Source organism: Cavia porcellus, unplaced genomic scaffold (genome assembly GCF_034190915.1).
Source record: "Cavia porcellus strain 051 isolate PalLab524CR breed Dunkin Hartley unplaced genomic scaffold, mCavPor4.1 scaffold_18, whole genome shotgun sequence".
NCBI classification, from domain to species: Eukaryota; Metazoa; Chordata; class Mammalia; order Rodentia; family Caviidae; genus Cavia; species Cavia porcellus.
This window is the reverse complement of record NW_026947501.1, coordinates 36,939,845-36,967,817: the sequence shown is the minus strand read 5'-3', so window position 1 is coordinate 36,967,817 and position 27,973 is coordinate 36,939,845. Positions and strand designations below refer to the sequence as shown.

Here is a 27,973-nt window from a genome sequence, read left to right as displayed (position 1 = left end):
GAGGAATTTGTTCAGGCGCCGGCTCTGGCCACCCTGCTCTTCATGCGTCGGCTCCTGCCAGGACCCCGGGGCTTCGGAGTGTCATTGGGGGATGACCGCAGCCCTTGCCGCCGCAGCTGCCACCGCGACCATGGTGTCCGGCAGCAACGGCCTGGCCGCCGCCCGCCTTTTGTCGCGCACCTTTTTCCGTGAGTCGGGCTGGGACTCTTGTCTTCTCGGCCTCCGCGAGTACCTGGACCCACTGGGCCCAACACCTTGGCCCAGGGCGCGGTTAGGCTCTTCAAGGAAGCAGCTGGCGGGGCTACTGAACAGCGGGGCCCGGACCTCAAGTGCAGCTTTCAGGGGGAGAGGGAGCTTTGCTGGATGCGTGGGTCGTTGGCGGATGGGGACGTGAGGTGGCCAAGCCAAGATTCCGGTCTGGGAACTTTGCAGAGCTGAGAACATTCCGTTGTACTCGCGGTGTCAAGTGGCGGGGTAGGAGGGAGTGACGTCGAGAATCTATATGGAGCAAGGGGCGGAAAGGTGCAGGATGAACTCACCTGGGGGATGAGTGTGTTGAGAGGTTGGGGAAGAGGGTGTATCTTATACAGCAGGGCCCTCCTTTTCGATTCGTCTCATCTGTGAATGTAAGTTCAGACGCAAATGAAAGGCAGTTTCTGCATTCAAAGTCAATGTGGCCTTGTAAACTCCTAGAAGCAAAGCTTAACCTTGGCTGGGACCTAACCCACTTATTTACAATGTCAAATCCAGGCGGTGTGAACACTCCAGTTGCTGAAATCTTACCATTCAAGTTGCTAGTCTTTGAATAACGCTGACTCTTGAAAATTCTTATTATGGTCAAAGTCTCATGAGTTTACTAGGTAAGTTATAGTAGGAAGAAAGTTTGGAATCAGTCCCATCAGGATTTGAAATCTGGCTGGTTCCTTTACTTTGTAATAATCCCAGTCTTTTATCTGGCTCCATTTCTTAATGTTTCAAATTTCACGAAAATAATACCATGTTTTAATGAATCTGAGGTACCATCACCTATAAAGTGCACCCTTATCTTGTCTAGCATTAACAAAGGAATCCACTGTTAATTAAAATTGCGATGTGTGATTGGTTGTCAAATCATGATTTAAGACATGTTAAAAAGTGAAAAACACATGTTAGAAATGATGGTATACAGAAGGGCTTGAGTTCATTGTGCAGATTAAGTGAATCAATAAGTAATTACATAATATATATTCAACTATACATTTTTCTCTCTTCCTTGTTTCCACTTTGCTTCTAACTCTGCTTGATTCAAATATTTGTTGGATTTAATTCCTTTCTTGAGAAGATTAAGTTCTAAAAGTAAGTGTGTACTCAATATCGTCACATAGTTACCATAGTTGTCATTGTGGGACAAAGGTCTTGCTAGATAATTTTGGCAAGTAGGAAAAAGTTGGATTTGTTTGTGATATTTTTCTGAAGACTCTTCCTGTGTAATTTAAAGGGCAGTTCAAGATGTTGTAGACAGAAGGAGGAAAAAAGTGTTAGTTGTACCCACGGTCACTCTAGTCAGTAGAGTTTGAGCGCAAGGATGGAGGAAATTTTGAGTATGAGCTTAATTCAGCTTAATTTAAAAAGAGTGATGGTTAAGATGTGGAAGATCAGATTGGCAGCAGGGCCACTGTGCTGAGAAAGTGCAGGAAGGAGTTTCACACTTGGTGTCTTTCTCTTCTGAAGTTTTACTTGTCTGAGTTTCTGAAAGATCCTAGCTTCTGGTCTGAGAGAAGAAAGGGAGAGCATCTAAGAGATCTGGTTGTTTTATCCACTCTTAAAAGTACTTAACAGTCCTCTTCTCACAAGAGTGACATGCTTTCTTCTTAGGCTCCAAGATAGAGGAGAGCATTAGTTTAGCTTTCTATTGCTGGAGTGGTCTTGAATTATCCCAAGTCAGGTGATTAATCTGTTACAAAGACTAAGAAGTCTAAGATTCGAACCAAGATATTTATTATATTAGAACTGGGCGTACAGATGGCAGTGTTTAATGTATTAAAAAAAATCTCTCAAGTTGGCAAACCTCTAAATCATTTTTTATGCTGCATTTCTAAGCCCATTTTCACTCACTGAGAAAACACACACAACATCATCTTGCAAAAAATTTTTTAAAGTGCTCACAAATTATTTAAGCTTTGAGGCTAAAATCACTAGAGATGCTAGAGAATTTTGTCCCCTCTGTTCTGCTAAGTTTCAGTTGATGGTACATTATGTGCTGAGGTCACAAATGTTGCAATATTGATTTTTTTAAATAAAAGCAAGCACATGAGAAGGTTTAAGTATTTATATACAGGTTTGAGGTTGAAACAGTGAAGTTATTTTAAGAAATATAAGCAATTCAAGTTTTTTTTAAAAAGTGTGTCTGGTTTATTTCAATCTGTGGAGATGATACCCCACCCCACATGCTTCTTTGCACTTACACGCGGATAACTTCGGTTGCCTGAATTTGCCAGACAAACTTTCCTTGTGAATCACAGGAACAAAACTACACTAGCAGTCCCCATGTTGTTCTGTATCTTAGTTAGATTTAGTCTTTTCCTGAAAGAAAATAGTTAAGCTCCAAGAAGCTGAGCCCTTAGCTGGAGCGTGAGACCTGGCACCAGCAGCGCAACCTGAAATGTGCAGGGATCCCCATCCATGTCCGGTGTCCACACTTGAGACCCCTGTCTCCCTAGGGCTGAGTTCCAAGAACTGGGGAAGGGTCTGATAGGGTTTCCTCTCACCCACTTGGTTAGAGAACACTTTTTCTGTTCGCTCTCCTTCCTGTAGTCTCAAACTGTGGAACCCACTGAAGTAAGCCTGGTTGGTTCTGCCTTCCTTTCTGAGTCTGGCTGAGTTGGGATGGGGAATGAAAAACAAAAAAGTTTGTCTTTCTCCAGAAAGAGAGAGGAGGCGGGGCACGGGGTAGAGGCAGGCAATTGCTAATCTGTCTCAGAAAAAACAAAAATGAAAACCACAAAAGTGGAAATGGATGAGAGTAGATAGGATTTTGGGTTTATAGAGAGGAATGCGTGTAGCTTCGCAGACTGAGATCAGTGAGTTATACCCAAATGATCTTGCTACAGAACTGGTTGAGACCGGAGGGTTAATGTGATGTGGCCATGTCCTTATGCCCTAACTGCTTTACTCCTGTAAGCAGCTACTGGGTCAATACCGTGGGCCCTTGACTATAGGGCCACAGGAAGCCTGTTATGGCTCCAGTGGCCCCCAGTTCGTAAGGCATTTTTTTTAGAATTGAAAAATGTATTGGGGAATAGGAATGGGGAGTAGGAATAGCTCCTGGAGAAGGGGTCCTAAATGGATTGCCTTGTCTACAAGTTTTTGCAAAGGTAGGCCCTAAGACAATTGCCCTAAGGTCCCCCCTTGCTAACATTCATCTTTCTGTCATTGAGTCTTTGTTCCCCACTGGATGGTAAGTTCCATGAGCTGTCTATTTCACTGCTAAGTTCTGAGCTCTTGGCCTATAACAGGAGCTTAAAAATATATTTAAGGAATGAGTGTTTCTGTGTCTGTGTCCTCAGGGCACAATTAAGGACCTGGACTGTGTGACACTTCCCTGCCTGGGGTCTGACAGGCAGGACCCTGAGGCAGAGCCTAGAAGCAGTAGGAAGTTCAGAACACAGAGCCAGTCTGGTCCTCATGCAGCCCTGATGCTGACATGGAAGCCCATGGTCTTCAGGGTGAGGGAAGCCTTCCAGAGTACTGGCCCAGGAAGTAGCCCTCTGCCTCCTTTCCTGCTTGCAACATTGACTAAGACACCCAGAGCAGAGAGGAGGCATGGACAGGGTCTTTCATCTTCAGATTAACCCCTGACCTTGGGCAAAACACTTAACCCCTGTGGGCCATCATAGTGAAACGATTGGGGGCCCAGTGCACCTGAGGGCAGATAGAGGCTCCGCAATCTCCTGAGTCCCTAAAATAGACACAGGTGGCCCACTTCAATCCTGAGGCTCAAGGTTTTAAGCAGCTTGTAAAGGGAAAGGTGAGCCAGAGAGCCAGAGGATGGACACAGTCCAGGTCAGGGGAAAGTGGAGGGGGGCAGTTAAAGCTTGTAATAGGTGCTCAGTAAATATGTTTAATTACATGGATGGATGAATGAATGAACGAACAGTGTGAGTAGGGTAGGAAGGGAAATGGAAGAAGCAGTTGGGCCTCAGGCGATTACAATCAAAGTCAACCTGTGCCTCACTCCTGGCTAACTGGGGATGCTGGCTTCTGTATGAACATTTTTCTGACTCCCACCCTGGCGCCCTCCGCATCTTCCCTGCGGGGTGGGCCTTCCTGGCTGACCCTTCCTTGGGGACCTTAACCTTACCCCCACCTCTGAAGCCCTTTGCTTCTCTAGCGGGGGACCTGGGCTCCACTGGCCTTCTGTGCTGCCTGTAAAGGTATGGCCAGGGAACAAGGCCAGAGGGCTCCTTCTGCTGCTTCTTGAAGGTCTTAGGTCACCCAGCTCTGTTCATTTCCACCTGTGTTACATGCTTGGGGATGAGCAGAGGCTTCGGTCAAGGGAGGGATCAGTGTGTGTGTGTGGGAGACTGAGTGACCACATCCAGGATATCCAAGAGCATCAGGAGCGTGGAGCTGTACAAGGGAACCCGAAAGAGGCCCTGCAGCCTTGTGCCCTGTGCAGGCTCTTGGGACAGTGGGCTGGGGTCACACATTTTTTTGGGAGGATGGAGGTAGCCCCTCCAAGTGCAGCCATGTGCTTCTGGCCTCCTTGCCCTCTGGTTTTTGGTGTGATATCAGCCTTGCTGCTCAAGGCTGGGAAAAAGTAGGAGGAAGACAGGGAATGGGGGGAACCCTAGGCTCCTGAGTCCCCAACACAGAGCCCTTTAAGGATCCAGAATGTTTTGATAATTAATACCTTAGAAGAATTGGCAGCAATTTTTTCTTATTAGCACTTAGTTGTACTTCTTAGAAACTAGTGGTATTTTAGATTTGATGAAGTAAAGTACATAACCAGTGAAGTCAATAATAATGAACACATTTATCAATATTAAATGAATATGTAGTTTTACATTTGAATAGCAGGTTATTTGAGATTTGGGGATTAAATGGTTGCTAAGCTACTCTGCTGTGTTCTAAAATCCTATAGGTGAGGACTACATTAGGGTTAATGCTCTGGTTTGGATATGTTTAAGTGGATTCATGTGCAGGTAGGTTGGTCCTAAGGGTAACAGTTTTGAGAGGTAGTAGAACCCAAAGGAGGGGATTCTGGGTTTCACTTTCAGAAGAGATTAGTATTAGACTTCTGGGGTGAGTTCTTGGAGTGAATTCTCATGAGAGATGGTTGTTATGAAACAAGACTGACCCGTGCACTTGATTCTTTTCTACATGGGACTGTATTCCTTCTGTCTGTCTGCCATATTATGACAGGAGCCCTTAAAAGAGGATGAATACTTCTAGTCTGTGCGCTAAAAAAAGGTCTTTTCTTTATGAGTAGTTAGCCTCAGGTACTAGTCCAGAAAATGGACTAATAATAGTTTGTAAGTATTCATCTCTTAAATTCATGAATATATGCATGAATAAATGAGTAGCAGCAATGTAGGTTAAGAGGTAATTCAGAGAGAGTATTGTCACGAACAGCATCTCAGGTTACAGGTTGGAAATGTGCTAAGTAATCATGCCGGGCGGTGACTGGGTTCCACTTGGCAGGTCTCTGGATGTAGATCGCACCTTGAATCCCTCTGGCCATCTTACAGATGGTATAGTTGCTTTCTATGGAAAAGAGGACTCAGTGTGTAGCTGACTGATACAAACCTGTCACCGATGTTAAAAGCCCTTCTCTTTCAGGTTGCTCAGGCCCTGTCTTTTAGCCTTTTTATTTCAGTTTGTACTTTTGGGCTTCGGTAGGGCCTGAGCCTATCTTTTTTTCTCGTAAGCCTACCACAGTGACCATCTCTCAGCAGTGTAGTCTGTTTATTCTGCGCAGTAACGATACTGATAATAAAATAGCTATTAGTGCTAAAACAGTTATTGTACTCGTCAATATGTTATATGTTTTAAAAGTCATTTAATTCTTGTATCAGCCAGTGAGGTACATATTATCTTTCCATTTTTACAGTGAAGCTGTACCTTTATAAATTTTTCATGTTAACAGCTTACAAATATTGGTGCATGCTACATATTATGTGTAGGCTTTATAAACATCTCTATTTAGAGTGTGCCTGAGGACACATATGAAACAGTTCTGGCTGGACTTACTTGAGTTTTGAAATATCAAATGTATTTTTTTTCTAGGAAAAAAGTTACCTTTGTAGTTGTGTAGGATTTGGGGAATGTAGGGTTATTTTGATACCTGATCTACAGCTGTCATCTCTATTAACATCACATCTTATGGGCACTGCTATTCCATTTACAGATGGAAAGGCTGAGGCTAAGGAGGATTGAGAGATGCCTGTGTCTCATCGCTGGGGAGCAGCAGGGTGTAACAGCAAGCTCAGGCCTGTCTGACTCCTGAGACACTGTTCTCAGCTGCTCCTTGGGACCTAAAAGTCAAGTATATGGGGGCCACAGCCCTCACCACCAGGATATTCCTGTTGGCCAACTTTAGGCCTGCCTTCTGCCCTAGTATTTAAGTGCTTATTTTCCCATAATTAAAGTTGCACATCTCATCGCATGTTGATTTACCATTTGTTACTAGTTGTGTTACTGGTTTATGGCCTTCATCGGTTTGTCTGTTAGCTAAGGGCCAGAATGGTGTTTGAGTGCCAGCACAACTCCCTGGGGGGAATCTCTGAGGCTGGAAATCCCTGCTGGGGCCTAAGGTCAGGTGTTTACTTGTACCCATAGTGCCAGGATGTGACCTCAGTACCTGTCACGGTGCTTACTGAGCAGAGTCACAGAATGTAGCTGTCCACTGCACAGCAGTTCTGTGTGCACACAGATTGCCTCACCTCATGGGAAGGGTGAAATCTGGGCCTTTCTCTTCCCTAGAGGTGTGGGAACTTGAAATACCTCTGCCAGTGAGGCTACTGACGCTCCTTCAGTTGTGGCACCTGAGGTCTAAAAAGTTGGGAAGCAGTGACTCAGAGGAGACAGTGATTCCAAGTGGTTCGAGTCAGAAGGCATGGGGTGGGGCGGAGAGAATGTGTGCTGAGATGTTTATTTCAGGAGCTGCTAGGTATGGTACTTGGTAGAAGGCTTGGCAACTTTGAGGAGGTCAGGGATGGTGTGTAGATGAGACAGACTGGTGGTATTACCGTGCTGTTAGAAAGTAGCCCAGTGGCCATACGTTTGTCTTCTGGTTTTTGAAATACAAGTTGGTTGAATTAGTCATATTCTTTATTTTCTAAAGTTTGCCTCTTAGCTCACTATTGACTATAGGAATTGGACTTTAAAAAAATTGAGTCAGGTGGGGAATTCATGTGGCTGTTTGATAATTATTGGTGGGGATGGCAGCTAGTTTCCAGTCCCTGGGTTTAATTTGAACTGTTTGGTCTTTGAACTGTTTTTCTTTCTAAGGAAAAGAAATGATAAACCTCAGCTTTTTTTCTCAGTTCAGAAAAAACTATAAGATTGTGGTTCTCAGAAAAGATAAGATCCTGGAGAGTAGAGCAGGGTCTTTCTTATTTTTCTGATTATTGCTGTGGTCTATATCTCATTTTAAAAGTGATGCTTAGGGGCTGAAAACAAAAACAAAAACTGATATTTAAATTTTCCATGGTCCCCATATAGGTTTTGTGTTACAGGATTTTTTTTTTTTTTTTTTTGGTTGCCAAGTCGAATTCATTATTCAGAAGTTTGGGAAAGTTATAATATGTCACATTTTCTTTACTTTTCAGTGCAACAGAATGGAATTCGACACTGTTCCTATGCAGCTTCCCGGAAGCACCTCTATGTTGATAAAAGTACGAAGGTTATTTGCCAGGGTTTCACTGGTAAGCAGGTATGTGTATCTAGATTTTTAAGGTATAACCAAAGAGCTTTAAAATATTCTTTTCTGCTTTTTGTATCATCAAAGTAGTGATAAACGATGGTTGAAAAAACTTTGTACAGCAATGAGGTTGTGTCTAAGAAGAGGTTAGATGCTATATTCAACCTGTCAAGGGAAACGTGTGTTTAATCTTACCTGGAAATGCACAGGAGAATACTCTGTTGGACACCCACTTATTTTCTTCAGCAAATATACCAGTTTTCCTCCAAATTGGTATGGGTCACTGGTACTCTGATTAAGCACTAGATAAAGTGGATGCTTGTGTCTCAGTCTTGTACAAATATTTGTTGCTGAACATGGGATTCACATTAAGCGGGAGAAGCCCAGAAATGCACAGAGGCAGATGGAGGAACCTGCCCTTGACTTTTCCCATCGCATATGCTGTGTGGCCAAAGGCCTTTTAAGAGACCCACAGGCAATCTGCCTCACGAATGTTAATTCCCATTCACGTTCTCCCTCTCTCCTGTTTACTTCATAGACTTTGTATAAGCTTAAATGTATCTCTGGTGCATGCACTTGTACACATAATGCAGCATAAGAACCTGTTTTCTTCTTTCCTTCCATTCTCTTCACCAAACATTCTTCCTGTTGATAAGTTGGCATATGTCCTCTCAGGCACATTTTTCTTGCACTACAGACATATTTATATTTCTGTAATGTGTTCTTTACAAGTTTTGTATCTATATACATCCATGATTTGAAGTATATTCTATCACTCCCTCCCCAGTTACATTGTCTGCTTTGTCTATATTAATATGAGCACATAATCAAATGCTTGGTTACCCAAATTTCTCATATAAGTGTGTTATGATTTTTTCTCTTTGCTAAATTTTGTGTGATTCTATGATATTTTAACTTCTGAGCTTTTTGTTACAACCATCCGTGTGTGGCATAAGCACTGTTTGGAACTGTTTAAATTCAAGCCTGCCTTCAGTGTGTTTCACTTTCCTGTGAACTAATTGTTTCTTATTCGCCTTCCTTGTTTTGGGGTTTGAAAGTACTTGAGAGCCTTAATTGCCTCAGTTACATTTGTTGATTCAGATAAGACCTGAGATCAAAGCCTTCCTTCCGCAGGAAGTCTGCAGTTTGTCACATGAGTTCTTTTTTCAGGGCACACATTGTTACACATACGAATGAGGAAGGTTTATATTTCAAAGTAGATTCCAGCAGTACACATCTCCAGTGGGTGCCATCTGATTTCTTTTACTAGCTCACATGAGTTGCTAAAATTGTTCCTATTCCGGCTGTGTAGTGACTGGAGAAAATGGGAAAACAGAGGACAGTAGGCTTATTTTGAGGAAGTGTTGCTTTGTTTTAACACCACATTAGGACTAAAAACACTGGTTCATTTGAATTTACCTGGCATTGTGCTCTAGGGAAGTCTTCTCAAACTACCTGGAGTGAAAGCCAGCCTGGATGTTTGTTTTTAATTTCTGACCCAGTGGAGGTCCATAATTTGTAAATATACAGTAAAAATTGCAGCAACGTCATAGTGCCGTATTTGTAAGCATTGTCTTTTACTAGCGTTTTTGTTCCTTTACTCACCCCCTCTTTTCTCCCTTCCTTCGTCTTGTTTTTTTCTTTCTGTTTTTCATTTTCATTTTCTTTTGTTTTGCTTTCATCTTGTTGCAGAGTAGCAACAATCTGCAGACCACACTTTGAGCAGCACTATTTTAAGAGAGCACTGGCATTTTTTTCCCCCTAAAATCTTGTCACTGCCTTTAAACCAGTTACTTAATATAGTTGGGGCCAACTTTCTCATATTGAAAAAGGAGTTGAATTAGAAGTTTTCTGATGTTTTTAAGGCTCCAGTTTTGGATAATTAAGAACTTGAGAAGCTGACCCAGCCTTTTTAGGTCCCCATAGAGAATGACCACATAGACCCTATATTTTTCAGAGACTGTGTATTGAGGGCCTATTTCCTGTAAGTAGGTACCATACTGACTGAGGTACTATATTGCATTGAACAGATAATAAACAGAAATAACTATTTTCATGGAATTCACCTTTTAGTGGAGAAGAAATACTTCTTTAAAAAAATCCACGAGTAAAAGTACTGTGTTAGAAAGTATAATTGCTATGGAAAAAACAGATGAGGGAAAGCAGTCAGAGTATGTGTGGAGTCCTGGACAGAAGAGAGGGAGACACTGTGTCACATTGTTAGGGAAGCTGGACTTCTGAGTGAAGATCTGAAGGTGTGGCAGTGCACCCGCTGTCTAGCTAGGGGAATTGTGTTCCGCCCGGAGGCTCAGCAAGGCCGTCAGGCAGGCGTGTGCCAGCTGAGTGTGGAGGCAGCAAGGCGAGTGTGGCTGGACTCAGATAAGCAGGCAGGGACGGGGTTCTCACGGGCGAGACAGGCTGCATGGCAACTTGTAAACCAGTTTGAATTTTATGTGATTGAGGTGGAAAAAGATTGGAAGAGTCAAGCAGAGAAGTGACTCGATCTTTGTCACTCATGTGTTTTAACAGAATCACTCTGGCTGCTGTAGAGAAGAGATTCAAAGGGGGCAAAGGCAACAGTTTATCACGAGTTGAGGTGACTTAGACCTAGGGGGTCGCTAGCAGTAGATGGGGGAGAAGCTGTTGATTGCTTTGAAGGCGGAGCCATAAGATTTACTAATGGATCTGATATGGGATAGAAGAGCAAGAGAAGGATCCAGGATGACTTCAGTGTCTTTGATCTGAACATCTGGGAGGAATGAAGTGTCGTTAACTGAGATGGGGTGGACTGATGAGTGATCAGGTGGAGTTTGGGGTGCTTGCTAGTTCTCAAAGGGGAGGTGTTAAGTAGGCCATTGGCATTGTGCCTATGGAGTTCCAGGCTGAGGTCTTGGCTAGGTACGAGGGGTTGTGTATGACAAGGTCATGGATAAGAATGCTAGCACCGAGGGCACACACACGTTTAGATGGCAAAGGCAAGTCTAAGGTGAGAGAAAGAGAAGAGGGGTGACAAGGAGAAGCGGAGCCCCAGCCTGCTAGTGAGAAAGAATCTTCCAGTCCCTAGAGCCGGTTTTGGTTCTTACACCCGGAAGGGTTTCGGGGAGGATTTAGACCTGGCACCTGATGGAAGAGGCTGGTCCCACTCAGGGCAGGGTAACCTCCCCTACCAGAAGCATTGTGTCTAACCTGCCTGCATGCTACGGTTGATGAGGGAAAGTGAACCAGCAGCCTGGGCAGGTTCAAGACTTGTTGAAGGTTGCTGACCCCCATGCAAAGAGACTGGTTAGCAGGTTTTGTTTTTTCTTTAGGCACTGTTTGGCTCCACATGTACCATCTTGGAGAAGGAAGACTTTTTTTTGAGAAGGAAGACTTTAAATGGCTGTTTCTGTTTTGCATCACGGTCCACAGCTGTTTAATAAGTTAATGAGAACGCTGGACGAGTGTATTGCCTGAGATAGTTAAGCCACATGTGATCCTAAGGTTGCCTTTGGTTCTCTGTGCAGGCCAGTCGGCTTCCTTTCACAGGTGTTGTGCTTTCCCCTCAGGGCACCTTTCATAGCCAGCAGGCTTTGGAATACGGCACCAGACTCGTTGGCGGAACCACGCCAGGGAAAGGAGGCAAGCCGCACCTGGGCTTACCCGTCTTTAATACTGTGAAGGAGGTAATTCATCGCACCTGAGTTTGGCTAGCAAAGCCAAGCAGGGGGAGAGCAACGGTTCTTTGGGCAGATACCTTAACTGTGTCCCTTTGGGAGAGACACTTGCTCTTTGAATGTTCAGTAGTCTAGGGAGATTTAAATTGTCCTGAAACTCAGGATGTCATTTTTGTTTATAGACATGCATCATCTTTTTTGTTTGTTTGGTAGGACAGGGGATTGAACCCAGGTCCTTCATACTGAGCCACACACATCTCAGCCCATTTTTTTTTTTTTTTTTTAAATTTTGAGACAGAGTCTCACTAAAGTCACTAAGTTGCCCAGGCTGGGCTTGACCTTGTGATCCTCCTACCTCAGCCTCTTAGAGTGGTGAGATTACAGGTGTACGTCACTACCGCTGGCTACCATGTCTCATCTTTTAAGGGAAGAAGTGCTGAGGCCTGGCTTATTACCCTTTCCTTCCCTTTCTTCCGGGATGGGTGTAGTGCAGGTGTCAGGAGCCATCCCTGCCTTCCTGAGTATGGGCTGCTTGGTAAACAGTGCTAGGTGCTTGGTGCACCTTGGCCCCTCAGGTCTCACCACAGCCCACGGAAGCAGGCGTCCCTGTGAGCTCCAATGTGAAGCCGAGGCACCCTCCATGCAAAGAGGCCGAGGAAGTCGGCCATGAACCGCCGATGCTCAGTGGCTCAGAGTAAGCAGTGTGTCCTGTGTGAACACGCGACCAACTGTTGGGTCTTCCTTTCTTCTTCAAATTGCTAATTTCTAACTAATACTTTTAAAATAGTGTTTTAAACGACTTTGTTACAAAAGCAGTATGTACTGATTGTAAAGTTCCGATCCCATAAAGGTAAGTAACACTGAATTTCATAGCGCTTTTCAGATTTTGCCTCTTTTGAGAGCTAATTTAGGATTAGTATATCCCTCTACGTGCCTCCCACTTTTATATGAAATTTATAAAAAGCTTATAAATTTATAAGAAACTTGTATAAATTCTTGGGTTATTTTATAAAAATTAAGGAGTAAATTTAATACTTTTTATAGCTATATCGTGAAATATTGTAGTTTTTTCATTTTTAAAAATACACATTTATAGATCTAATTTTGGACTGAATACTAACCAAATTAAAGTTAATTTGTACTCTTAGTCCTCACATGCAGGAAAGAAAACATATTTTTCAAATTTAGGTATTCATTTTACTTTAAACTTGGAGATAGTATTACTTCATATGTGTGTTTGTGTTTTAGATGCACTGTTTTAAGAATAAAACATTAAAAAATGGCTGCTCTTTAGTGCTTTTCTTTTTCTTTCTTTTTTTTTTTTTCCTTGAAGAAAGTTTGGCCAACTATAAAAGTGTGCCCATAATTCTAGCACTCTGGGAGGCTGAGGCAGGAAGATTGTGCATTTGCTGCCACACTGGGATGTGTAGTGAGTTTGAGGCCAGCTAGAACATAACTAGATCTCTCAAGAAAGACCAGACAAAAGGAAAAGAATTATTTTTGTTACTAAGCAATTTATTATTCATAGTGACAGAAATATATGTGCTGTTTGAAATATTCTGTAAGTTCTTTTACAGATATCATTTCTTACTAATTTAGCTCTTACAAAGGACTTTCTGAGGAGTAGCAAAGATAGTTTTCATCCCCTGTGACTTCCTGGCGCGTACTTGTCACAAGCTAGCTTCTGGCAATATTTGTAGCCTGAAGAAGTGAGGACTTTGGGAAATATTTTTCAATAAAATACCTACATGCCCATGAGATGAGTTCTTTCTGTTTCAACCTAGTTTTTATTTCTTTTGTTCACATACATATATCATCCCTCTTGAACAGAGGTTTTAGAAACTACTTCTAACCTTTGACATCACTTATGGATGATCTGTCAGCCTCCTCTGACTTTATCCTTCTGTTACTGTCAAGATAGTTTTTTCATTAGGTTTGTAGCAGAGGATGCTCAGTCTCTGGGAATGTGGGGAATCTTTCAGTGATGGTTCCCAAAGACACTGTCTTCTACTCTGCTCCTTTTAATTATGTCTATATGTTCTGTATCTTACTATTCATATCTGCTATAAAAGCCCATAGCATAATCTTGTAAAAGTTTTTGATTTCTATTTTGATTAAGTGACATTGAACATTTATAGGGGGGCAGCTTGCTATAACTGAAATGAGCAGACACTTTGGAATCAGATGTACTCAGGTACTCAGGAGTAAACCTGAACTCTGCCACTTCCTCGCTGTGTGACCTTGTGCCATTATTTAATATTATCTTGGCCTCAGCACATTGGTTTGTGAAATGGGGATGCTAACATTCAGGGGTGTGGGGAAGACTTAACTGAGACTTGCATGGAACATGGAACCCTCTTACAAGGCTGTCACAGCATGGGGCTGCTGCTGTGGGGATACAGGTCATCCACAGTCTCTGTCTTCCAGGAGAGTCCATGGCAGTAGAGGAGACGTGGCCACACAGAGAGGCAGGTAGAAGGATGCAGTTGTTTTGCTATATGTAGAGAGTTTGTAAAGGCAGGATGTATGGCCCATGCTCATGTCCACAAAGAGAAGAGCAGTGGTCAGATAGATGGTGTCCAGTGCTTTGCACCATGAAGGGTGATAGCACTCAGACTTAATGCTTATTTGACACACACTCTTATCATATACCATTTATGCATGTGCACTTTTCAATTTGTTTATTTCTAACAAACATGCATTCAGAGTAAGAAATAGGTAAGAACTTTATTTTTACTATTTCATGATACTGATTAACAAATATATGTGAGCACAGATGTTTGACAGCTGAGTTCTAAGCCCTGAGGGGCTCACCAGTCCTGCTCTCAGGAGGTGTGGGCGTTGATACTAGGCAGGTGCTGCAGCATCTGTCTGCATGCGTCTAGAGCAGACCAAGGAAACTGAGCACGGCCATAGGAACGGAGGGACGCAAGTGCAGGTCAAGCAGTGCTTTCTGGTTTACTGACTTGTCATCGTTTGCAGTGTCACAGAGCCTTTCAGTTCACAGGGGCATTCACAGCGGGCAGAGAGGCTGTGCTTGATTCTATTCTTTTCTGACTGTGGTGATCTGGAGAATGTAAAGAATGAAGCCATCCTACGTCACTCGGTGGTGTCTTTTCTGACCCCTAGACATTAATAAAATCATGGTGTTAAACTTGTTTTGCATTGTTGATGACTTATCCAATCATAAAATGCTTTATGCTTTATGGTTAATGTTGCAGGCCAAAGAGCAGACAGGAGCGACAGCCTCTGTCATTTATGTCCCTCCTCCTTTTGCTGCTGCTGCCATCGACGAAGCTGTTGAGGCAGAAATGTCCTTGGTCGTGTGCATCACGGAAGGTATCCCGCAGCAGGACATGGTACGGGTCAAGCACAAGCTGCTCCGCCAGGGAAAGACGAGGCTCATCGGCCCCAACTGCCCCGGAGTCATCAACGTGAGTGTGAAAGTAACAGGAAGCCCACACTTAGCCCTGGCAGGGCTCAGCAGCTTTGACTTAGTCTGGCCGTGTTGTGTGTATGAACCATGAGTTCCAACTTACTTAAAACCTTTCCACAACTATCGTTTACTTCCTTTCAGCCTGGAGAATGCAAAATTGGCATCATGCCTGGCCATATTCACAAGAAAGGAAGAGTTGGTGAGTGTATTTGTTACTTTCTTACAGGTTTAAAAGAAATTATTATTATTTTTGGTACCAAACTCACAACCTTGTACTTGCCAGGCTGGTGCTTTTGCCACTGAGCTAAATCTCTGGCCCTAAAAGAAATTCTTTGCTCCAAACTTGCACAACCCATAGAGGTTTTGTTACTACAAATCACTTCAGTAAAACTTACCAAAGTTTTATAGTGAAACAGTTCTGTGTAATTGTATAACAATTGTATAATAATTTCACATAGTGAAGATTTTAGAGGTTTTTAAAGCATAGATTTGTTTTTATCTACTTAGCACTCTGGAATCTTCCCTATGTTTGTGTGTGTCACGGCTAATTTCATGTTATTGCTAAGTAGTGTTCTGTCACCTGGTTTACCTGCAGTTTATCCATTTTTCTCTCTGAACATTTGAGTTGTTTCCAGGTGTGAGCCTTAGGAACAGAGCTAGGATGAATGCTTGAGTGCAGACCTTTTTATGGACGTGTTTTCATTTCTGTTGAGCAGAGTACTGAGGGAGAAAATTAGTAAGTCATAAGGTGGAGCGTGTTCAGCTTTTGAAGAAACTGTGAAGTGGCTGTGTCATTTTACGTTCATACCGTTAAGTATGGGTGTTACAGTTCCTTCCTATCTTTATATTTATTATTTTCAATCTTTTTAAATTTAGCTATACTATCGACAGTGAAATGGCGTCTCCTAAAAATTAATGGGTAAAAAACTTGATGTGCTATTTTGTAAAATAAAAATGGCTAAAAGATTCTATCTCCTTATTGTTTGGGTATGATCAGGAAAGACCTGTAAGAGAAGGTAGCATTGAAGCTTTTGATGTGAACCTGTAAGGATGGTGATGGTGGAGGTCAGGCACTCTATTTTAAGCAGAACAAATATAGAAAGGTAGGAAAGCATACTGATTTCCAGAAGAAGCAATATAGGTTTTCCTTGCATTGCTTTTCTATTCATAAAATAACTTTAGCTAATAATGCACTTTTGTCTCCATCTCATCTTGAAAACTTCCCTACTTTAAGCCTTTTCTTCTGTTTTTTGAAAGTACAGTGATCTGGATGGCAAATCATGGAATGAATTTTATATACACTCACTTTAGTTACTCAGAATTTTTGTGCCTTAGTTTGCCATATTACAGTCTGTCATAGAAATCCAATCTGATGTTTTTGGTGCTGTTTCTTTAAGGTATTGTCTCCAGGTCAGGCACCCTGACGTATGAAGCAGTTCATCAGACAACACAAGTTGGACTGGGACAGTCTTTGTGTGTTGGTGAGCAGTTCTTGCTAAAATCATTTTCTGTGGAGTATAGTATTTTCACTGAGTGATTAGAGTGATAACTATTGATTGGATTATTTATAAGAGATTTTGATACCATTTTATTAAAAAGACATAGTCTCAAACTTAATTTGCTTAAATGTGAAGTTCTACATGTTGTCTTTTAAGATTCATGGTCTGAGCTTTAATTTTTAGTTTGAAGAACAAATGTCCTGGGAATTGTGGCTTCTGAACATCCTCAGTGACTGGAGACATCACTTCATTTTTTTGCTGTGAAGAAATGGTTCCTTATTTTAGGACCTTTGCTAAAGTAATTATATTCACTGCTTCATAGTTACTGAATTCTTTGCCACTTACTATCTCATCTTTGTTTTTTGTGGCACTGGGCATTGAACCCAGGGCCTCCACACTGAAGTGTACCCCCTGCGCTATTTTATTTGAGCCTGGTCTTGCTAAGTTACTAACTTGCCGGGGTCTGCTTGAACTTGCCGTCTTTGTGCCTGAGCCTCCCAGAGTGCTGGGATTACAGATGTGCGCCACCTCGTCCTGCTGTTTCATTCTTAAAGCAATGCTTCCAGGCACTTTTGAGCTGACTAGTGGTACTGTGGTGGCAGAAAGCTGAGGTTGAGGAGGGTCGTCTTCCCTAGGACCTTTCTTCTTACTGGACCAATTGCCTCCCACCCTAAAGGTACCAAGTCCAGTATGTTTTTATATTTTAAAATCCAGTCTTTCTTGCCAAATGCCAGGTGCATTTCTAGTTTTTGTATTTCTTAAATTCCTTAGAATACCTTTTAAAAGTCTTTCATAAATTTTTGTAATAAATTATAAATTATAATCCTAGACTATCCATAAATTGAAATTTAAAATACTGATATAACTTTTCTGTTTGCAAAGCATAGAGGATCTTAGGCAAAATTTAATTTAGTGTGATGAGGAGAGAGTAACAAGTTGTGAAACAGATTTTCCAGTTCCATCCCCTCCAAATTCAATTGTAAGTTTATAATCAGCGGGAAGTAGTGCACGTCTCACAGAGCGGGTGAGGGAGTCAGCAGAGGACATGGCTAACACTAAAGAAAGCCAGGAGTTTGGTGCGTGCTTGACACTTAATGAATGCTAGTTCTTTTCTGCAACTTCATTTTTGACTGATGCATTGGAGAGTAAGAAATCATTCCTGGCATCAATAAGTTATACTTTAAAAATAAACAATGAGTGCTAGACTGTAGGGAATATTTTGGTTTGTTTGTTTTGTCTTTTAGAGGCAGGGTTTCGCTATGCAGTTCAGGCTGGTCTTGAACTCACTTTGTAGCCCAGGCTGGCCTTAAGCTGAGTGATCCTCCTGCCTCTGCATCCTGAATGCTGGGATTACAGGTGTGCTCCACCGTGTTCATTTACTTGAACCCATCCAGCTGCCTGTTCTGAAGGCTCTTGTGCTTGTGAGAGCCTCCATAGGCAGGTTTGTCGCCCACTCTGGATCCACAGGAAGAGGGGCTGTATACTGTCTACCCTGTCACTTACTGACAATTGTGTCTTAAAACTTGTGAGTGGTTTCTCTGTATCAAAGAAGATTTTCTTTGTGCAAAAAATTTTGTAGTGTTTGATTTTTTTCCCTGTGGTACAATATTAGTTTGCAACACAAATCCTCATTTCTAAAAAGTCTGTAGCAGCACAACTCAGAAAAGCTAAATTTTGGAAACAGCCTCTATATCCATCAGCAGATGAATAGATAAAGAAAACGGGGTATTTATGCACAATGGAGTACTATTCTGCCATAAAGAAAGATGAACTTGAGTTATTTTTAGGAAAATGGATGCACCTTGAGACTGTAATGTTAAGTGAAATGAATCAGACACATAGTGTAAATGTTGCATAGCCCTCTTGTATTAGGAATCCAGAGTAAAATAAAAGTAGATAATTAGAAGTGAAGAGATAGATGGTTCTCAAAGGGGAACAGGGTGAAGGGAGGCGGGAGGGGCGGGAAAAGGGATGAGAAAGTTAGTGCCAGGATCAGCTCCACACAAGGAGCATACGCATGTAATGCCAGCATGTACTCACGAACCTTAATCCCTGTGGTTTGTGAGGGGAAGAGGTTTGTTGTGATGTGAAGGGTCATAACACAAAGGGTTTGTTTTTTTTATCTGCAGATAAGAAACCATTTGTGTTCATACATGCAGACAAAAGTAAATGTAGCATTTTGTAATGTTTGAATGTTAAGTGAAAAGTGATGATACCTTTAAAAAGATGAAGGATAAGGGTAGGCAAAATAAGAAACCACTTGGAGCATTTCTAGACTTATTTACCACGGCTCATCCTTGCAGTTTCAGCTGACGTTGGTGTTCTTGGACCTTTTCAGGCATTGGAGGTGACCCTTTCAATGGAACAGATTTTATCGACTGCCTTGACATCTTTCTGAGAGACTCAGGCACAGAAGGCATCATATTGATTGGTGAAATTGGTGGCAATGCAGAAGAAAATGCTGCAGAATTTTTGAAGCAACATAACTCCGTAAGTTGGGTTTGGAAAAATACAGCTCTTTGCTCTTGTTTTAGAACTTGCCTTAATTGTTTTCAAAGAAAACTTGAAAGATAACCAAACCTTTTTCTTAGCTGGGCCTTCCACACTGGACACTCCGAAAACTGTGGACTCTGGTGGGTTGATTTTCCTTCCTCTTTGGCACAGTGCGCTGCTGTTTCTCTACTCTGAGCCTCCTCACAGGTGCTTTGTGGTAATGCGCTGGCCTCCTGCGTGGGGAACACTCAGGCTGTCAGCCCAACAGCCCGGCCTGATTCAAGACCTCCAGACTCACGCTTTTTCCTTTTTTAAAACTTCCGATGTTCTTCCCTCACGCTGCAGGAGAGGCGAGTGCTCTTTCCCTGAGACTGACCTTGTAAAGGTCTGTCCTTTAGATCCTTTGCCAGGCGCTTGCGTCCCTCCAGCTTCTGTCTGTCCTCATAGAACGGCTTTCCCTGTCAAAGACCAAGTAGAAAGGCTTTACTGTCCCTGTGCTGTGAAGGCTTCCCAGTCACCTCTGCCTGGAGTTAAATATGTAAAGGCGTGGTGTGGAGTTGTGTCCTCATTGCATTTAGCCAAAGGGAACTGAACTCGGTTTTCAGGGAGAAGCAGGTGGTGGGAGAGCGAAGAGGCGCAGTGGTGACGCAGGCAGCTGGCAGCCCCACGGCCCCTGCTCTGGGCGCCGGGGCCTTGGCTGTGTCTGGGAGCCGAGGGGGAAGCATGCAGGGGATTTCCGGAGTTTCTCTGACACACACGGTGAGTGACAGACCGTCTTGAGAAGGCCAGGCCCACAAATGGGAATAACTGTCTCTTAATGCATATGAAAAAAATGAGAAGTGAGTGAATTCTTTATTTTAATTTAATTTTTTTAAAAGAATAAAACTAAATGTAACAAAACAAAACAAAGCAGGTCAGAAGAAAACAATGTAAGTGACACAGATTTCAAAAAAAGACAACAGGAGATTGACAGTGGCTACCATAATGTCTTTTGTTTTTTTTTAATGGTTGTCTGTGTCTTCACATACAACAAATTCATACAAAACAAAATAGTATAAAACTGATCATAGCAGGGTAATGAAGGCATTACAGGCCTTCAAAACCAGACAGTAGGAAAATTAAAAATGGCTGCCATAATGTTTCTTGTTCTCTTTAAAATAGGTGTCCATACCTTCATGTGAAATTGTTACAAAACACACTTAAGCCACTCTGAACAAAGAATAGAAGCATTATTGGATTTCACAGCATGATGATATGAAATCAGCAATGGATACCATAATGTCTGTTTTTCTTCAAAAGTAGCTTCATTTCATCACACATAATGTAATCAGTTCTCATAATGTTTAGAAGTTCTAGGCATGCATAAGCCTCTACATGTATACTTATCCTTTCTGCATTAGAGTGAAAAACAAAACAAAAGAAAGCAAAAGATTACTAGAAAAATAAGAAACAAAAAAAAGACATATAACAATAGCAAAGAGCCCAAAACAATAATGATAGAGACCTTCAAAACACAGTGGCAGGAACAGAACTAAGGTTGATATTTTACATAGTGATCTTCAAGAGCTCATCAGGTCACCTGACATAAACATGCAAAATTGTTCCAATCCTATGAATATTAACTGTTTTGTTCTGTGAACTTACAGAACTTGTAGCATGATCATCTTGGCTATCCTAAGTGTGTTTATACAAATTCAGATGTTTTTCTTTTCCCTTTTTCTTTTTCGTGCTTTTCCCTAAGATATTTTTTCCCCTTTGAGAAGATTCTTACCCTTTCACTGTATTTATTGAGAATTTTGTATCTTATGTACTCTTATTATTTCTTATAGTAGGGAGGCAATATGGTATTTATTCTTGTGGGTTTGATTTATTTCACTTATGAGTATGGTCTCAAGTTGCATCCATTTATTTATAAATATCTCAATGTGATCCTTCTTTATAGCTGAGTAGTACTCCATTATATAAAAATACCACAACTTTTTTATCCATTCCTCAATTAATGGACACTTAGTTTGTTTCCAAGATCTGGCTATTACAAATTGTACTGCTATAAACACAAGTACACATATATCACTGGGATATGATGCTTTCAGTTCTTCTGGGAATATGCCCAGAAGTAGAATAGCTGAGTCAAATGGGGCTTCCAGTCCCAGCTTTTTGAGGAACTGAGGAATGAATGAATTAAATGCCACCAAAAAATAATGGACATGAGATTGTTAAAGGGAGCAGCATTGTCGCTTACAGACTGGTATGCATAAAACTATTCCCCATTTGTGTTGTAATGACTTTTCAGGACTATGTTGAGTATGTTTTCTCCTGGGATGATCTTAAGCCCTACCTCTGCTGTAAGCTGTGACTCAGTTTTCCTTTCTCTTCTGGGTCACTTTCCTTGTTTGTCATTCACTCTGCAATTTTCTGTTGTCCGCTTCCGTCTGCCATTTAGAAGCTATGTGACCTTGCGCATTGTTTTGATCTTGCCATTCCAGTTTCTTCACTGGCACAGTGAGGATGCAGTAGTGCCACCCTGGCACGTGGCAAGGGCTGTGAATTTAAATCACTGAATAACATGTAAGGAAGTAATCCCGGCACGTGGTAACTGAGCTGTTTGCTGCTGTTGAGTCTGACTGCACTGCTACTGTTTTTACAGGGGTCCTGCTGTTCCTCAGCCCTCACGCTCCCCTTGAAGTCCTCTTGGTTTTGCTTCTGCCTTCCTTCCCCTTCATCCTCCCCTGGATCTATCGTATATGCCTGTTCCTGAAATGTGAACGATTGCCTGATGTAACCAGCAGCATACTTGGGTAGTTTCCTTTATTTCTGCCTCATCACATGTTTCCACTCACTAAGCGCTGTCCCTGGGGCCTCAGTGGTGTGTCTAGACCCAGCCTCACCTGCAGTGACTTCCCCGCCGTGTACAGGCCTGGTCTTCCCTCCCACGGACCACTCCATAGTGTCCTCTCTGCCGGCTGCTCTTTCCCCTGTCGTGCCCTTCTCTTTCAGGCCGCCCTGCGTATTTGCCCTTCTGAAACAGGCACCAACCAGTGCCTTTGGGCTCCGTTTACAACCAGGCAGTGTTTCCCACTGCGTGCTGAGTGAAGGCCGGCTTGGCCATGGTGCCCCAGTCCTCCTGCCACCCTGCCCTTTGCAGACCTCCGCCCCGCCTGAAATGCCAGTTTTCGTTCTCATTTGCCTCAGCCTTGCTTCTTTCTACAAGGTCTGCTTAATGTCTGACTCTCGGCCTCGGCCGTGTGTGGATGGCGGGAGGCTGGCAGTTGTGGTCCTCCGCCTGGCCCCTGGAAGGGAAGCACTGATGAATATCAAATAAATGAAAGGATAAAGCAGATGGTCAGGAGATTGGAGTAAAATGTTATTAGATTGTCTTGCATTCAGAGAGCTATAGTTTGAGATTTAAGTAAAAACTGACTTCTTTTTAGAAAAAGAGATTTAATTTAACGTGACATCATACAGTTAAAGTGAATATTGGAATGTATATAGGCCCAACACTGAACCCCCTGAGTTTAGGGGAGAAACTAAGTGTATACATTCTCTTTCATTTGGCATGTATTCTTATTCTTGGTTAGTTCTTGCGGAACTCATTTTTATTGAGAATCTGCTGTACACAGATTGGAGACACAGCCGCTCAGAGGACCGGATACCTACAACACTCCGCACAATGCTTGCCGTGGAATAAACCCTCAGTTGATGTTACCTACTGCCATCACTGCTGCTGTTGTGACAGTGGTTATTTGTGAAAGTTGTGTGGTTTAATATTTACCTTGATTTTTTGAATAAGGTGAAGAAACAGGCAGGAAGGTTAATAACTAGCCAGTGGTGGTGTGCGGCACAGGAACAGAAGTGGGGTTCATGCATGTCTTCTCCGTTAGCCAGAGGAGAAGCCGTGTGCAGCACTGCAGGGCGGAGGAGCGAGTCTCGGTCCTGGGCAGAGCAAGCCCGGTTAGACTGAGACTATTCCCGTGGCTCTCTCTGTTTTTAGGCTTTTATTTTGCCCCTCACTTAATGTCTTGTTTTCATACTGCACTTCTCTCTAGTCCACTAACCCTCTGCTGACTCTTTTTGTCAGTGGCATGTGTTGTAAATTTGTTTGACATATTAGGCTCATCGTACTCTTGTTCCTAGTATAACAGTGTTTTCACTTTTGGAGGGTTGTGAAGGAAGATCGCATGGAATTAAGACCACTCAAATACAAGAGTCTCTCTGTGTAGAGATCGCAGGCAAGTGAACAAATGACTGGAGTCTTTCCTTAATTCTGTGCCGTGGTACTGCAGGTAGGCATTCAGAGCGTGGTCCCTGTGTTCAGGGAACCTGTTGTTTAGAGGGGCACATGGAAACAGGTCACAGCCAGTGTGCTGATTATAACGTTAGGAAAGTAAAAAGCACAGCAGGTTCGCAGAGAGATAATTAGCTTCATTCCTGAGCATGTGGGAGGAAGAATCAGGAAAGGCTTTGGAAGAAGGGGCTCAAGTCAGGTTTTAAAAACAAAGTAAAAGCTGGTGAGGTATCAGCAAAGGCACAGAAGCCGGGGAGCCCGGAGCCCTGGAAAGCCGCGTGAGCCGCGCAGCACCTCCTGAGCCAGGGCTGCAGAGCCAGCTGTGGGGCTGGTACTCGGGCACTGCCAGGCGCTCACAGCAAACAGTCAGTTTCTCTTGTGAATGTTTTTGTTTTTGCTGAAGAAGTGAGAATTACAGTTTTATTAAATCTTCATTCTTGGGTCAGTGTTTTGTGGTGAGAGGGAAAATAAAACACCTCACAACTGAGTTGTGAGCTTTTTTGTGGAGCAACAGTTTTATTAGGAATGATTGGTAGAAAAACTGGTCCTTCAGCTTTGGGTACTTTACAGACCTTCTTTGCAAAAGACCAAGGCAAACTTGCTGTATGAAGGAAGGCATCTGATAATATTTTTTGCTAATGATAAAAATTGAGCTTTCAAATGGATATTAAAGTTTTCAGAAACTTCTCTCACTGGGGGCTCTGAAAAACTTCCTCCTAGAAAAAAGTCTTTAAATGAGATTGGCGATTCTGATGACTGATCTGTTGATACTGAGTGTGGATACATCTGTTGGTACTGATGTGTCAGCATTTGGAAGATCTGTATAACTCAGGGAACTGGTATTTTCCAGTTTCTCTGTGCATGTTACAAAATCATCATGATTAGAAGAGCCATTTAAAATATAAGACAGACTAGTAGATTTCAGAGTAAGAAAGGACCAAAAGTTCATTGCTGTGATTTCGGATCCTAGCACGGCACCTAATATTTAAGAAATTTCTTCAAGTAGTAAGAAATTACTACTTTAGGAGATTTGTGTGGTATCAAAGAATATCCACAGTTATCTATAAGGCAACTGAAATACTTTTCCATATTAAAATTTTGTATCTGTCTGAGGCCAGGTTTTCTTTGTATATTTTAGCTAAAATAAAATATTGCAACAGATTGAATTTTGAATTTAAAAGTAGTTATCATTTGACATTAAGTTAAAGAGTCAAGAGTTACAAAAATTAAATGTATAATGCTACTCTTTTCACTAAGATATTTTAAAATGCTATTTAATAAGTTATTTTTTACTATGTGTTTATGATGCATAATGGTTATATTCAACTTGTGGTATTGGTACATACACATATCACATTGTCCTCATTTTTACCCCCTTCCTCTTCACCTTTTTTTTTTTTTTGGTACCAGGGATCACACTCAGGACCATGTGTTTGCATGGCAGGCACTTACGCAACTGAGCTAAATCCCCAGCCCCCTCTTCTCAACTTTTGTGTTCCTCCTTCCCCCTTGCCCATATCCTCAACCCTTCTCCAGTCTTAAAGAATGAATAAGCAAGAATTTATAAAAGCCAGCTTTGATTTCTAATCGTTATCATTAGCTACAAAAGGTTTATGCATTGGAATAGATTTTTATTGTGTGTATAAACAGAAACTTTGAAGTTCTCAGCCATTTTTGTAAGTGTGAGGGATCTGAGAAGTGCTCATTGAGGGAAAGGTAGCGGGTGTCCGGATGCAGCTCTGGAGCATGTTCCGCTGTGCTGCTCCGCCCTCTGCAGGCCTTCCTTTTACCTAGGTCCCTGAGTACTTCGGGGCCCTTAGGGGCATGGCAGTATCATGCATTGTGAAGCTTAACCGTATGTTCATGTATTGCTGTATGGGAACTCTTGACTGTTGATTGGTGAATGTCCTTCTTGCTACTTATTCAGCTACATTTAAAGTCCACAGCACAGAAATTCTTAAATTTTGTACACAGTTTTTTTTTTCTTATTTGTCTTTTTTCTTTTTATCAGTACCAGGGATCGAACTCATGACGGCCTACTTGCAAGGCAGGCGCTTATGCCGCTGAGCTAAACCCCCAGCCCCTTGTACACAGTTTTTAAAAAAGTTTCTTTGGTATTTATGGATATTAGAAGTCACACATTGAATTGGAATTTGCAGAATAAAACCAATTCTTCTCTTCCTCCTTGGACACCATAGGATTTCAGCATGGGGAGGCTTTTGCTGTCAGTTGAGGGCAGCCGTTCCCATTCATCGGTAAGGAAGCAGAGGTCTAGAGAAGTGACAGGCCCTGGCCAGCACTTGCAGTGTCAGTTATTGCAAACCAAGTCATCGCACCACTCCAGGAAGAATTAATAATGACTGAAACATAAACGCAGGTTGAAGTAAAATAATCTGGCCTTGAATTTTAAGTCATTATCACAAGTCATGTAAAATTTCAAGTGTGCTTTGTTGTGTTTCAAATGAAAGATTCACATGGGTATTTGCAAAACAGCTTGTGCCAGCGAAGTGTCTGATACTCAGTGGCTATAAAAATATGCTCGGGATTGTTTTCCTGAGTTTGTATGCAAAGTGATACATCTCAAAGGAGAGTGCAGTGGTGTTAGTCACAGTTTAATATTTGTCTTGGTTTTTTTTAAGGATGACTGATGGGTTTTATCTGTGCAAACCATTTATGGGCCATTTACATTGGAGTCATGGATTTGAGGTCCACTTTTGATTGGCTTCTTCATTACAGTGTTTAAAATAGCACTTTGTCTCCAGGGTCCAAATGCCAAGCCTGTGGTGTCCTTCATTGCTGGTCTAACTGCTCCTCCTGGGAGAAGAATGGGTCACGCAGGGGCCATTATTGCTGGAGGAAAAGGGGGAGCTAAGGAGAAGATTGCTGCCCTTCAGAGCGCAGGAGTCGTGATCAGCATGTCCCCTGCGCAGCTGGGAACCACCATCTACAAGGTGAGTGTTAGCCACTGCCCAGCGCCGTGGGTTTGGGGGCTTCTGAGTGTGGGGGGCGCTGGCTGCCTGGACAGCGTGATCTGTTCTCTTGGGTCTTGGTTGTTTCATTTCATTCTGATGGCTTAGCTTAATACTCTTACAGTATTCCATTAATGTTATAAGGGCCTAATTTAACAACTTTCTGATTTTAAAACTTGCTTCTTTAAGCATTGGTGTTTATTTTTCTCTAAGTGGCCAATGTATGAGACACTAGCATTCTGGTGACCATAAATGCCACACTTTCCAGTTTGAGGTGTAAGTCTGTGTGTGTGTACATGCGCACGTGTGCACACATATGCACAGAGAACTGCCTGTGTTGCTTCTCGTGTTGTTTTTTCCTGTGGGAGGTCTTTGGAATATAGCCACGCTGACCCCGTAGGTTTCTAGTTCCAGGTAGACAGACTGGAGTCTGAGTGAAAAGCAACAAAATCTGTATGATGAGGCGTTTGGGATGGAGGAAATTCTAGAGAGGGGGTAGGAAGATTTGGCCTTAGCCGTGCTGTGATGCATTGGTGCTTACAGGCTGGAGGTGCAACTTTTTCCTTAAAATAGGCTACTGTGGTTTAAAGTACTTGTGACAAAACAACAACAATAACAAAAAGACAAAGCAAACAAAACAACACTACTGAAAACCCTGCCTCTTAGCCAGGTGCAAGTAGGCAAAATTGCTTTTCCAGAGGGAACTAACTGTTCAGAGAAAATGAAAAAAAAAATCCCAACTTGATATAATCTTTGTTCTTGTCTTAGGGATAATAAAGTGGGCTTCTTGTTTAATTGAATCTGTGCACATTCTATCTTTTGGTATATAATACTATGTGTCGTGGTATTTGAAAGAAGTTTAAGTATTTAATAAAATGTGTGAAGAATTTAATTCGAGTGTGGAGGAAGAGGAAAAGCAAACGCTTACGTCCCTGCCGGAGACCTGCCTTACCATTCCGCTCCAGCGAGTGGCAGCAGGTGCCTGTGCGTTCAGTCCTGTGCTGATTGCTACAGTCAAGACAAGAATGATCTTCAGTATTGTTTAATGTATTCGTTTGTTCCGAGGATTTCTAACATTCTTGCGTCAAATTCTAATGGAATCTATGTTTAGTTTTATTCTCTGAGAAGGTGAGCAAACCATTTCCACTGCCTTGCCGCAGAGCGTGTTTGTGGTTCACCTACCTCCAAGCATCGCACATTTGGGTAAACACAGAGCAGTGTGGCACCTGCTGGTAATAATGCTGCCGTGAAAGAAGTAAGAGTTACTCAGTGTCGCTCAGCCTTGGGCTTTAGGAGACCGAGGGTTGAAGCCGTGTGTCTAACTTGGTGAGCTGACCTAGACTGATTTGAAGGCTGTTATTATGTGTACCCTCGTCCTGGCACATCTTCCTTCTGTGATTATCTTAGAGACGATAGGTGTCAGAATCATTTTGATTGTAAATATAATTTGGATCTTTTCTTTTCCTCTCCCTTCTTATCCCTTTCCTTTGTTTCTGAAGGAATTTGAAAAGAGGAAGATGCTATGAAGGAGCAAAGCGGTCCTTTCGCCTGTGGATGAATCTGGTAGACAGGGGCGGCGGCAGCTCGCTCCCTTCTCTACTGGTTGCTGACTCTTGTGCCTGACATGGGTCTTTCAGTGTGACAGGAAACCAAAACAAGGCTTAGAATGTATTAAATTGAGGTATTTTCACCTACTGTACAACAGAGACACAATAAACCTACCACTTGATTTGAA

General features: G+C 42.4%; 1 protein-coding gene across 2 annotated transcripts; it reads left to right on the top strand.

Annotated features, from left to right (window-relative positions):
* Nucleotides 1–30: 30 nt before the first annotated feature.
* On the top strand, nucleotides 31–27,973 carry Suclg1 (succinate-CoA ligase GDP/ADP-forming subunit alpha). Of its 2 annotated transcripts, XM_003468959.5 has the most exons (9): nucleotides 31–188; nucleotides 7,812–7,915; nucleotides 11,449–11,565; nucleotides 14,778–14,990; nucleotides 15,134–15,191; nucleotides 16,390–16,473; nucleotides 18,830–18,981; nucleotides 26,032–26,220; nucleotides 27,738–27,973. In XM_003468959.5, exons 1-9 carry the CDS (start codon nucleotides 92–94, stop codon nucleotides 27,762–27,764), a joined length of 1,041 nt encoding a protein of 346 aa, XP_003469007.1. In that variant the 5' UTR covers nucleotides 31–91; the 3' UTR covers nucleotides 27,765–27,973. The 2 variants fall into 2 exon arrangements, with proteins under 2 accessions (XP_003469007.1, XP_005003377.1); XM_005003320.4 differs by lacking the exon at nucleotides 11,449–11,565.